Source organism: Nipponia nippon, unplaced genomic scaffold (assembly GCF_047370975.1).
Source record: "Nipponia nippon isolate SJK-2023a ecotype South Korea unplaced genomic scaffold, ASM4737097v1 scaffold_26, whole genome shotgun sequence".
NCBI classification, from domain to species: domain Eukaryota; kingdom Metazoa; phylum Chordata; class Aves; order Pelecaniformes; family Threskiornithidae; genus Nipponia; species Nipponia nippon.
In genome coordinates, this window is record NW_028262343.1 from 1,203,752 (window position 1) to 1,217,234 (window position 13,483).

Consider the following 13,483-nt stretch of genomic DNA (forward strand, 5'->3'; position numbering starts at 1 on the left):
TATGTCTGAGGGCGCTGTCCAAATGCTTCTTAAATGTTGTGAGGCTTGGCACTGTGACTGCCTCCTGGGGGAGCCTGTTCCAATGCTGCACTACCCTTTGGGTGAAGAACCTTTTCCTAATGTCCAACCTAAACTTCCCCTGGCATATCTTCCTGCCATTCCCTCGGGTCCTATCATTGGTTGTCAGGGAGAAGAGATCAGCACCTGCCCCTCCTCCTTCCCTTCTGAGGAAGCTGTAGACCACAATGAGGTCTCCCCTCAGTCTCCTCCAGGCTGAACAGACCAAGTGACTTCAGCCGCTTCTCATACGGCTTCCCCTCTAAACTCTTAACCATCTTCGTGGCTCTCCTCTGGACACTCTCTAGTAGCTTCGTATCCTTTTTGTACTGTGGGGCCCAAAACTGCACACAGTACTCAAGATGAGGCTGCACCAGTGCAGAGTAGAGTGGGACAATCGCCTCCCTCGACTGGCTAGCTATGCTGTGCTTGATGCACCCCAGGACACGGTTGGCCCTCCTGGCTGCCAGGGCACACTGTTGGCTCATGTTCAACTTGCCGTCGACCAGAACCCCCAGATCCCTCTCCGCGGGGCTGCTCTCCAGCCTCTCGTTCCCCAGTCTGTATGTACGTCCAGGGTTGCCATGTCCCAGGTGCAAAATCCGGCACTTGCCCTTGTTAAACTTCATATGGTTGGTGATTGCCCAGCTCTCTAATTTGTCCAGATCCCTCTGCAGGGCCTCTCTGCCCTTGAGAGTGTCAACAGCTCCTCCCAATTTTGTGTCATCGGCAAACACTAGACAGTAATCTTTCAAGTCCTGCATCCAAGTAATTTATGAAGACATTAAAGAGCACTGGCAATATTAGTTCTTCAGCAATATTTTATTTTAGTTGAGAAATGTTATTTTTTGCATATTTGTCAATTTGACTTTAATTCATGCTATCAGTTACAAAATAGGAAAAATGTTTCAGTGAAAGATATTACCCAGATAAATTCCAAACAGGATCCAAAGCAAGAAAGAGATGCTGCTCCATAGAGCTGGCTGACAAAAATCTGCACAGAACTTTTTATTACTGATAAATGCATATTTGTTGAAATTTAAATATTTAACAGTAATACTTTGATGTTTTTGACAATTTTTTGACAGAACCCATAGGTTCCCCCTCCCCAATATCTCAATAAAGTGTAAAAAAAGTTTTTCCTAGAGCTTTTATTCGATTGATATTTACTGTATGTATTGTTAGGTTACGTGATAAAAGGCACATCTCCATGCACACACAGGAGCACAGAGGCACAGCACCAGTCAGGGGAACCCTAGTAACCCAGTCAGAGAAAGGGGGCCCCTGCCCCATCTCCTCCCAGGGTTGTCCTAGGAGGGCCATCAGCCCCATGGGCTGGGGATGACACCCATCAACGTGAGTCAATGTACAGGCTCTCTGGGGCACCTTTCAGGCTGAGGGGGGTTACTGCCTAGGGCTACACGACTTATGGGATACAGGGAAAAGCATTTGGGGATTGTTTACGACTTATGGAAGGATGTTTAGGGGAGGAACCAAAGGTGGGGAAAGCGAGGGATCAAGGTGGTTTGGGGAGGAACAAGTGTGGGAAATAGAGGGATAAGGGGATAAAAGGAGTAACATGCTGCTGCTCAGCATGCTTGTCTGGCCATGCCCTGCTCATCATAGTCTGTCTGTCTTCTCACTAAACTCCATTTCTAAGCAATTTCCTGGGCGAGGGACTCTCTACTCTGCATGCACGTGCGTGCATGGTTGTCTGAGTGCCAGCAACCACAGCAGGGACCACACGTCACAGGGGCACATGCATCCATGCTGTCAGCCACTGGAGCAAGTGCAGGTGTGCAAACGAGTGTGTGAGTGCTAGCAAAGATCATGCTGGCCTAGGTGGCGAGCAGAGGTGGCGTGGGAGCCGGGGGTGCACGCGTCTCTGAGTGAGCCCACAGCAGGAGCTGACTACTGGAGGGACCAGGGTGTCCAGGCCAGACTGTGGGGGCTGGGGTCAACTGAGACACTCATTTGCATCTGTATGTGTGTATGTCTGTGTGAGGCAACTGGAGACAAGAGGATCCAGGGGACACTTACTGGGGGATCCATAGTGTGCTTATGTCTGTGAGTGGGGCTGCAGGCACTGGGGGCTTGTGTGCACAGGTGCCAGCAACTGTGAAGACTGAGGATCCAGAACCAGTCAGTGAGGGTCTCAGCCAGTTACTGGAGCAATCCATATTTTGTTTACACATATAGATATGTTTCCCACCAACAGACCTTCATCTTGATGAGCCAGAGAAGGGAACAAGACAAGGCTGTTGGTCCGGTTTGTGTTTGCAGGAGTGGTGCGTTTTCTGTCTGTGTTCATCTGTGTGGCCAGCTATGTGTATATGTATCTGTGTATTGTATACATGTGTCTTTTTGTGTATATCTATTGGGACTACATGCTCAGCCTTGCTCCTGGTTGAACCTGAGTGTGGAGTCGCGATGGCTTCACCTCTGTTGGACTACCAGATGTGTCCTCTCTCTTACAAGGTTTTGACATTGTATGGACAGTGTTTTCATCTCATTGCAACCAAAGAGTTTTTAATTTGGTTCTAATAATAAAATCTTACCTCAGTCTCAAAATGCTTTGACTGGGAGAAAGTTTGGCTTCTCGTTCCAATTCAGAAAAAAAAGAATCTCATATATGGAATTTTTAATGGGGAAAAATAATTCCTAATCACTTGTATCTCTGAGAGACTCTGGCAATTCCAGAAAGGGTAAAAAAATTACTAGAAATTTTGCATTTGTATATGCTTGTTAGGCTATACTTGAAATCAAAAAGAATTGCCATAGATTGAACTGCGCAAACAACCCCATGGTACGGTTATGAAGCACTGGCATCTGTGTATCTGATAATTTCAAAAGGCCCAGGATGACCTGAGGAGAATATCCTCATTTTACCTCAATCAGTTATGCTGCAATTGAAATGTTGTTGTCCTAGTGCCACTGCAATTAAGACTCTGCTCATTAGTCCCAGCAACAATTTCTTCTCTTACAACACCCCTTGTGTACTATAATAAATGAGGAGCAGACTGCTCTGATATTGTATTTCTGTTGAATGGGGACCAATACACAGTGGAATGCCCAATACCCTGCTGCTGGAGCTAGACGATCAGGCCATTGTGAACACAAGCAGCGGTTTAAGACAAGAAGTGTCTAATGTCCTATACAGCTGGAATTGTAGGGGAGAATCTAGATAGGCAGAATTCAGCCATCCAGACTGGTATCGGAGTGGACCAATAAGAAAAAACAGCCTTTTTTTTTTCCCCAGGGAAGATCTGGAGACATCTAAAAAGCTTTTGTAAAGATTGCAAAAAAAAAAAAAGTTGAACTTTGTTTCTGCTTTTAGATTTTGGATTCTTCCAAGGACGTTTTAGGTTTCTGAGATACTACACAAACAGATTTTAAAATGAATGCAGGTTTAAAACACAGTAGCTAAAATTTTTACTTTACTGTTTAATACTGCATCTAGAGCTCTTCTGAAAGTCACAGTGGGATGTCTAAAGAGATGATTTGAGAAGATAGTCATTGTTTCCTTAAATAAAATTGTGTTACAAAACAGATCTCTATCACCTGATAGTTGATAAGCTCTGTGATATGCTTAAATTTAACTCGGAAAGTTCAATGTTGATCAAAATTAATCCTCAAATTAAAAAAATGAAAGGTGAGTATTAATACAAAATATTACTCTTGCTTAACTCCATGTCCAAACATGGTCTTTTAAAGTAGATCAATATTATCTTAATTTATATTTATGGATAGAACATAATAGTAAAATTGTCTTTAACATTACAAACTGAGATCTAAACTGAGGCTTTCAAATACTTACAAGTAAATCTGACATAATGCCTGCACATAGTTTTTGTTGATTTCAGTACTTTGTTGATCATTTCTGACTGCAGTTGAGCTCCCAAGAAATTGCCAGAAGCTTCAGGATACAGCAATGCCTGTTGTGTGTAAACCTTACATGAAAGCAAGATACATCACGTCCCTCCCACCCCCACCTCTTCAAAGTTACCATTATTTCAGATTACTAGAATTCATATTTGTGAAGTAATATTCCTTATCCTGAGGGAAAGAATGTTACTGGGTGGTGTACATAAACTCAAGGTTTGGGTCCCTGTGCCACATACATACATACATTTTTTTTTTGTGTGATGTGAAGTCAGTCATTTAGGTGGGCATTCAGACCATCAAACTTAAGTACATGAAAAGGAGCTCAAACTACATATTGTTAATCCACCTTCCAGAAAATAGTCCCATTACATTGTGTAAACACAGCCTAGTGCTCTTTTTGGGTGGAATCATCTCACCTAACCTTAAGTGTCTACTGTGTAGAGGTCTATACATGAATTACTTCCCATACACTCCTCTTACAGTCAATAGAGAAAAGCAGGTATTATTCTGCTTTAGGATGAAGTGCCCGCTTCTCTCCACTGGTTGTAACAGAAGCCAGAAGTGATTAGCATAGAAATGAATGCCTACAGACTGCCCCATGATATTTAAAATATCACAATTCACTTGCTTGTATATGATTTTCAGAAGCCAATTTCTCTAAATGGTATAGAGCAAGAAGAGGTAATGAAAATCCTTCAAGAAATTTGTGTTCCTTTTTTAAAAAACAATAATAATCACAACAGTATGTTCCCATATGACTGTCACTCTAATTGTATTTTTCTTTCAGGAGAGGATCTTTCACACCTCATGTGTCTTCTGGCAGGCTCTTAGGGCACCAGCAGTGAGAGAAGGATTTTAGGGGAACAAAACAATGCAGGGGAGAAAAGACAGACACCATTTTTCCTATTACTGTAAAATATTCTGAAGAAAAGTTACTAAACAAACTTAATTTTCCTCACTAATCTCATTAAAGTCAGCCAGGTACCACCTAGATTAGGAAGGTCTAGGGAACAGGTTATCATCTGCACTCAAACAGCTGTTTCCTAGAAACAGATATCTCAGTGCCTTGTAGAGTACCTGTTATATCTCAAAATACCTGAACATAAGGCTTAGCAAAAAGTATCTAAATATCTGATACAAACAATTTCCATAGGCTAGGGTTTTTTTGCTGTACTCCTGTGTTTTGAACTAAAGGAAACATTTGACCTGTCCACCCAAAGGGGGTTGATACAGACTAAGACATTAGTAAACACTGGTATACTTAAACCTAACTAACTCCTGTGCTGGGTTGGTCTTCTTGGGGTCATTGGAGATATGGTTTGAGGTAGGGCTCTTTTTGGTTCTTACTTGGCCCTATAGAATCTGAGCCTGAACCTTTGCTACTGTCCATATCCTCAGGTCCTTCCTCCTCCCCTCTCAGGTGAATTTCCTGAGACATGGCTTGCTGGTCCCTCTCTTCTAAATGTGAAACATAAAATCTATCCAAGTTTCTTCACCTTTATGCTGGAGCTCACAGTGTGCCCTCCGGCCAGAGCTTTCTCTCTGTCTCTTCCAGATGACTCTCATGCTGACCATTGCTCTCCTCCTACTGCCCCTAAAGCAGTTTGGCTGGCAGAAAGGAAGGATCCTGCAATGTAAATCCAACCAGTTTCACAACTGAAATTGTTAATCACTATCTTGAAAAGGCAACAGTGGTCCATTATGGCCCTTTACACCAAAACCAAAACAAATACACAGTGAATTGTGAACACCTTCCAGAATTATATAGGTCACTTTACACCATACATAAGTAATGATGTGGGGAGGGAGAAAGAAATTAAAAATGCCACAGAAAGGAGGAAATTATTTTTTCACATTTCTCCTGCTGATTGCTCCTTTCCATCCCCAGTAGGTGCTGTGGGTACAGGCCTGTTCAACTTATGTTTCTCACTTGACAGCCTTGTGGCTTCACAGTCTGTTTGTCAGCCATCAAGCAGAAAGCACTGTTCTCCATTTATACCACCAGCATTACCAGTGTACTTGGACATGTGTTACACAGTACCTTCCTCTGGACAGCCTTTCATTACTCAAGAGACAAAAAGCCAGCTTGTTTGCCATTTGTCACTGAGACAATCTTTTTTTGCACTGGTCTGAAAAGCAATCGCCTTCCACCCCAGTCCATTGCCTGGGAACAGGAGGGAGCTCCAGGGAGAGGTCTTGTCTGTGAAAGTGCTCAGTTCCCTTAGATAAACTACCTTTGCTTAGTGCATACCAGAACAAGAGGTCTTTGGGAAGGAGGTAGCTTCAACCTTCATTCTGCTTTTCTCCCTGCCTCCCCCAGCTCAGAGCAAGCCAGCTATATATACCCTGCAAGAGAATTCATGAAGCCAAGAGCATTCAGAGCCCTTAACAGCCAGCACCACTCATCACACCCCTCTGCTTGCTCATCCTCTAGGAATCTCTAATGTACTTCTCTCCATGAGTGATACTCACACTGAAAGGTCCCTAATTGAGAAGAGACAGCCTCAGTGGTTGCTAATGAAAAATGATGGAAGAGGCTACCAATAACAGGCAACACACAATAGCACTCGTTAGCTCCCTGAATATCTTGATGTATGTTGAGGTGACTAGTGTCCCCATTTCAGGTTTCTCTAAGCCTGACCTGGACACATAGCTGTCAGGATGCTCAGGCAGCAGAATGACAAATGCCACATGGGAAGACACACAGCGCAGACACAGTCAGAGGGACTGTTCTGTCATCTGGGTGCCAACTACACAGGTCACTTTCTGCTATTTAACAACTGTTCTGCAGCCAGGCAGCCACTGCAATTTCTCTCTTGTTTTTTTAATAAATATATTTATTTACTTAGTAACTATACATTTAGCCTCCTCAAGAAAGGACAATCATTTCTAGAAAGACTTTGGGCATAGCAACTTGATATGTTTCTTTTAAAATATTTTTGTTTCACCTACAATGAAACTGAGCTCAGTCTGAACTCCATGTTCAACCCACTATACATCTGTATATTGTGAAGTGTGGCAAATTATTTTCCATCACCAGTGGAATGCAAAGGGTATTGTTTTATTAAACAATTTATTCTTCATTCTGCAAGCCATGGCTTATTAGCAGAAGCAAGTGTAGCACATATGACTGACAGCAGTGAAAGCATTAGTTGAAATCTGATTGACCCTGGGTTTAGTTTTAACTAGATTTAACAAAGACAGATAGTTTGAGCTTGACTTGGGAAAAAAAAAAAGGATGACACTGATTGGAGTGTTAAATAAAACTGCTTCCCCCATTCCTGAAAGAAAACAAAAGCGAGTTTTGTTGAAAGTCCCTCATTTGTTCTCAGGAATGTAACATTTTGTGGGAGAGATGTGAGAGAACAGAATGGAGGTAAAAGTCTTCTGGGAAGGGTCAGGCTGAGATTCACAGAATAAGAAGAATGAGAAACAGAAAGAAGATGTAGTATTGGAGTACGAGGTTGAAAGTCATAGGTATAAGCTGAGATACCACATGAGCCAGTACCCACTTATCAATAATGATTCATGGAAAAAAAGTTAGGTTGGGAATTATGCACTCTTCTCTCACCTGTTTTAGAAGAAGCAAAGAGCTGACAGTATTTAATGATAGGCCTTAAGATACAGAAGGATTTTATGTTTTTTCAAGGTACTATTTAAGGCCATGCAAAGCCCACTGTGTGATTTAATACCTGAAACACAGCCTGGTTGATGCGCAGGCTACCCAGGGAAGTGGTTGAGTCTCCATCCCTGGAGGTATTTAAAGAATGGATAGACGTGGTGCTCGAGGACATGGTATAGTGGTGGGCTTGGCAGTGCTAGGTTAACGGTTGGACTCGATGACCTTAAGGGTCTTTTCCAACCTTAATGATTCTATGATTAAAGCTAACGAAGCAGAGCATTTTGTCCTATCGCTTCTGCCAGCTGCTTCATCTTGAGTCTGGGTTTCATCTGAAGAGAAAAAGATTCAGTCATGTCTCAAGCATTAAAAAGTCTAGTGTGTAATATAAGGAATGGTCTTCAATTCAAGGGTGGGCAAAGATGTTAAATTAAAAGAATAAGATGACTGCAAAAGAAAAGGCTGTAGCACATCAATTTAATACCAGGAAAATTACTCTTTAGTAGAGAGCAAAGTGTGCATTTAGCTAGCCCTCAAGGCCATATAAATACAAACGGCAGAATGCAACACTTGACAGGAACAATCTAGGTAATTCTAGATTTCAATAGTAAAATCCTCCAAATTGCCAAGTATAGCATTTCCAATTGTATTATTCCAATTATCCCCACATGTTTAATAATTAACTGGCTATCAGCCAATTTTCAAGAGGTTTGTGTGTGTTTGTATGATAATTTATATGTGATGAAGCACTGGTGTGATAGTTTGCCAGAGGCTTTATCGAAAACATATGACTGTCTAGATTATGTTATCTACTTTCATGTCTGTTCAAGTGAGATAATACTGATGTTCTTTAAGAAAAAACTCTTATTGTGATACAGGATGGGCATGTTCATGCAGCAGTTTGAGTAGATAGAGAAAACACATATCGTGGCTGTATTTATGGCAAGAAATACTTTGTTAACATCTTAAAACTGTTCCTAACAGGAAACATGTAAAGTTTCCAGCTTACCTTCAGCCAAGCCTACAAGCTACATAAAGTTATAATCTCTAGTTACTTGTTAAGTAATTTTGCCATTTGATGTGATTAATACCCTAAAGTTTTAGCTTAGATTGAACCTGTTGTTGCTGTAATTGAAAGCTGCTAAGAGAAGAAATGTGCCTCTGGATGTTGGGTAGTTTGACAGTGCAATGCATTGATTTTGGGACTGTGCTAGACTGTGATGTGAGCAGCACATATAAGGAAGCAATAAGGGAATAATAAATATTCTCCTATACTGGGACAATCCTGGGAGATCTCTGCAGGGCGACATCAACTGTTAATTCCTTTGATCTTTTTTTTCTTTGCTACTTTGAGAAAAATCAGCTTTCTGATCAAGAAGAAACATGATTTCTGTACTTTCATTGTGGTGGCAAAAGCTGTAGCTAATGTTTCCATATTATGGGACATTGACCCCACCTTCTGGGTAGCTTCTATGATGTCCATTAAGGAGGGATTTTTTAGAGGCAAAAGCACTTTTTGTACAGTCCGTATTCACATTTTCAAAGGCTGATTTTAAGAGTAGGACCTCTCTTGCTTCTGCATTTTCGACTTGTTTTTCCAAAGCCTCTTTAAGACGATCTAAGAGTGAGATATATCCCTCTCCTCTCCCTTGCTTTATTAATGTAAATGATTTTGTCACTCTTCCGACATCCGGCACTTTTAGTAATGCCTGTAAAGCAAGGTCTCTGCCTTGTGCTAATATCTCTGGTCGTAACCGTGCCTGTAACGTTGGGTGATTTAGCGGTGGATCCCCCATAAGCTGTGGGAGTCCTGCCCCTTGTAAAGGGTCGCCTTGTTGTCGCTGCATATTGATAATTGTGGCGTTTTGGCAGGCGGTACGCCAGGTGCTTTCAAAGATCACCTTTTGCGTTGGGGTCAATATAAGATTAGTAAGCGTGCATATATCAAATGGTACTATTTCATTTGTAAATATTCCCCATAGCAGGGATTGTGTAAAAGGAGAACCCAGTCCATGCACAGCAACTGTTTGTCGTAGATCTTTTAAAACATTATAGCCAAAAGGTTCATGCTCATTGGGGACATTTGCATTGCTGCGTATGATGGGACACGCGATCGCTGAACAAAAAGCTGTATCTCCCGCTTGCAACGCTTGGTGTCTAATCTTTTACCACCTCGCAGCAGCGGCTGACACCCCCCATTCCTCGGGCGGCAATTGATTATGGGTTTGTGGAGTATCGGCATTAGAAGCAGTAGAGAAAGGCGGTAAGAGTGCCGATGCAGCAGGGGCCGGGGGCGGGCGGGGAAGTGGAGGAGTACTGGTTGCCGGGATCTGAAGGTCTAGCGGAGGTGTTGAAGCCATAGGAGCAGGTGAAGGAGTAAACGGCGCAGAGGGTAGCGGCGGCGCGGGGGGGTGTGGAGGGTTGTGCAGCCTGAGCACCCGCGAGCAAGGGCATGTCGGAGGACGAACCCGATGTCGGTGTTTCTGGCGTGCCCTGCGGGGTTAGCTCCGGAGCGGTATCAGAAGCTGCAGCCTTTCGGTCTGACTTTAATTGTTCTAAAGTGTCTTTCAGTAAACGCCACGTCGTCAAAACACTTGTGGCGTTACTGTCCCCCCTGGTGGCCGCTTCCCATAACACTTTTCCTGCCTCCTCCCATGTCTCCACCTGGAACGCGGTCGCTGCGTTCGCTTGTTGCCTGTTTTTTCGCAACCAAGTTAACAACAACCGAACCTTTCCTTCATCATAATTTATGCCCCTTTTTGCAAGGATTCGCAAAAATATACGCAAAATAGATTTTTCTTCTGAGGACATTTGCGCCCCCATTTTCCCATCCCCAGCTGCTCACCTCTTTTTCCCGAAGCGATTGATTGTCGACAAGCAGCTCTCTCTGGTCCTCTGCAGTAGAGTTCAGCTCTCTGGTCCGCTGCAATAAAGTTCAGCTGGGCTTGCCACCAGCCGCTCTCTCGTCCGTGGTTCTTAGGACCGTATCACGTCATAGGACTGAATCACGTCGGGGGTCACCATTTGTGGCAATTAAACACGGACTCCGCATATGAGTTTAGGCGAAGCCACTTTATTTTTACAATCTATCCCTTTTATAATATGATCTAGCATCCACGAGCAAGCAAAGCTTATCTCATTGGTTACTGTCTTGCGTCCACGCGTCTCTTCAGCATTGCTTATTGGTTCTTCAAGTTGGTACACGCGAATTCCTCTTTCAGGGATGTATCCAAGCTCATCCTTATTTTTCTGCCTCTAAGTTTCACAAACTTGTTTGTAACAAGCCTCAAGGGCACAGCTGCATCTCATCAAAGTAAAACACAATATCTCATTTATTCCCACAATGATTCTATTCTATGATTCCATAATTAAAATAACCACCAATTTGATTGGGTTCCTGAATTGCAAGACTGCGTGTTGAAAGGCCCAAATCACCAAGTTCCCCTGAAGAGATGCCCTGTGCCATCAGCCTGCTCGGCTGAGGTGCCTGCTTGGGACCAACCAACTTCCTGCACCAACATGAAGGGAATCACTTCGGGTCTCCACCAGAAAAAGGAGACTTAAGGGAATGAGCCTCAGGGTTTTTGTTCTTTGCTTTTCTTCTTCAGAATTAAACCCTTGTGTCTTATTCTAAACAAGAAATTTAAGCCCAGATCCATAATGGAAGTGGGACACTCAGTCTCACAGCACCAAAGCTATAACCACTCACCTCTGCAGAGAAATCCTCAGTTCCCAGTTCAGTTCCCAAATAAACACCTATGGGAATTGACAGCTTCCAACTGGAAAGCACAGCAGGCAGCGTGCTGGGCAGGGAGCTGCTGAAAATAGCCTGGGAGGTGATGCCATCCAAAAGAGTGCATCTCAAAACCTTGCCCACACTGAGCCTTCACAGCCTATGCTGTGCTACGGGTGACTCCTGTGCCTCCAACACAGCTCCTGGAGACTGGGATGCCCTTCCTTTCAATGCCAAATAGCTACCGCTCAGATGAATTGCACGCTGCAGAAGACTTGACTCTTATTCTCGCTTTTGCCTGAGGATATTAAACCACACATCTCTCCAAAAACTGTCCTAGACACCTACTACAGGCTGTTTTTCAGGAAAGAAGATTATTTTCTATTCCATTTTAACTCAAACAACAGTTGTAACAATGACTAACTATAAAACTAAAGGTTAACGGAAGTCAGCTGGAAATGGGATACTTGGTTATTAAAAATGAAGTAGGCAGCTTTGGAGCATGGGTGCCCATTCCCAAAGAAATCCCAAACCACTTAGCTGTAGTCATGCTCTTACTCTCAGCCTACATCAGTCTCTGACTGACTGAATAGAATAGAATAGACTATTTGTGGTGGGTTGACCTTGGCTGGACACCAGGTGCCCACCAAAGCCACTCTGTCACTCCCCCTCCTCAGCTGGACAGGGGAGAGAAAATATAACGAAAGGCTCATGGGTCAAGATAAGGACAGGGAGAGATCACTCACCAATTACCATCATGGGCAAAACAGATTCAATTTGGGGAAATTAGTTTAATTTATTACCAATCAAATCAGAGTAGGATAATGAGAAATAAAAACTAAATCTTAAAACACCTTCCTTCCACCCCTCCCTTCTTCCCGGGCTTAACTTCACTCCCGATTTCTCTACCTCCTCCCCCTGAGCGGCACAGGGGGATGGGGGTTGCGGTCAGTTCATCACACGTTGTTTCTGCTGCTCCTTCCTCCTCAGGGGAAGGACTCCTCACACTCTTCCCCTGCTCCAGCATGGGGTCTCTCCCACGGGAGACAGTCCTCCACAAACTTCTCCAATGTTGGTCCTTCCCATGGGCTACAGTTCTTCACGAACTGCTCCAGGGTGGGTCCTTTCCATGGGGTGCAGTCCTTCAGGAACAGACTGCTCCAGCGTGGGTCCCCTGCAGGGTCACAGGTCCTGCCAGGAACCTGCTCCAGCGTGGGCTTCCCACAGGGTCACAGCTTCCTTCAGGCATCCACCTGCACTGGTGTGGGGTCCTCCATGGGCTGCAGGTGGATATCTGCTCCACCATCAACCTCCATGGGCTGCAGGGGGACAGCCTGTTTCACCATGGTCCTCACCAGAGACTGCAGGGGAATCTCTGCTCCAGCGCCTGGAGCACCTCCTCCCCCTCCTTCACTGACCTTGGTGTCTGCAGAGTTGTTCCTTTCACATATTCTCACTCCTCTCTCCAGCTGCAGTTGCACAGGCATTTTTTTCCCCTTCTTAAATATGTTGTCACAGAGGCGCTACCACCGTCGCTGATTGGCTCAGCTTTGGCCAGTGGCAGGTCTGTCTTGGAGCCGGCTGGCGTTGGCTCTATTGGACATGAGGGAAGCTTCTAGCATCTTCTCACAGAAGCCACACCTGTAGCCTCCCTGCTACCAAAACCTTGCCACGCAAACCCAATACACTATTTTAGTTGGAAGGGACCTACAATGATCATCTAGTCCAACTGCCTGATCACTTTAGGGCTGACCAAAAGTTAAAGCATGTTATTAAGGGCATTGTCCAAATGCCTCTTAAACACCAACAGGCATGGGGCATCGACCACCTCTCTAGGAAGCCTGTTCCACTGTTTGACCAACTTCTCACAGTAAAGAAATGCTTCCTAACGTCCAGTCTAAACATCCCCTGGTGCAGCTTTGAACCATTCCCACGCGTCCTATCACTGGATACCAGGGAGAAGAGATCAGCACCTCCCTCTCCACTTCCCCTCCTCAGGAGACTGCAGAGAGCAATGAGGTTGCCCCTCAGCCTCCTTTTCTCCAAACTAGACAAACCCAAACTCCTTAGCTGCTCCTCATAGGACATTCCTTCCAGCCCTCTCACCAGCTTTGTTGCCCTCCTCTGGATGCATTCAAGGACCTTCACGTCCTTCTTAAATTGTGGGGCCCAGAACTGCACACAGTATT

At 44.1% G+C, this 13,483-nt stretch overlaps 1 protein-coding gene across 1 annotated transcript; it reads right to left on the reverse strand.

Moving 5' to 3' along the window:
- Positions 1-8,870: 8,870 nt before the first annotated feature.
- On the reverse strand, positions 8,871-10,372 carry LOC148055136 (uncharacterized). Its single transcript, XM_087762392.1, is given in 3 exon segments — positions 8,871-9,080; positions 9,082-9,723; positions 9,824-10,372. Coding segments are annotated over 3 exon segments (1,401 nt in total).
- Between the last annotated feature and the right edge of the window lie 3,111 nt (positions 10,373-13,483).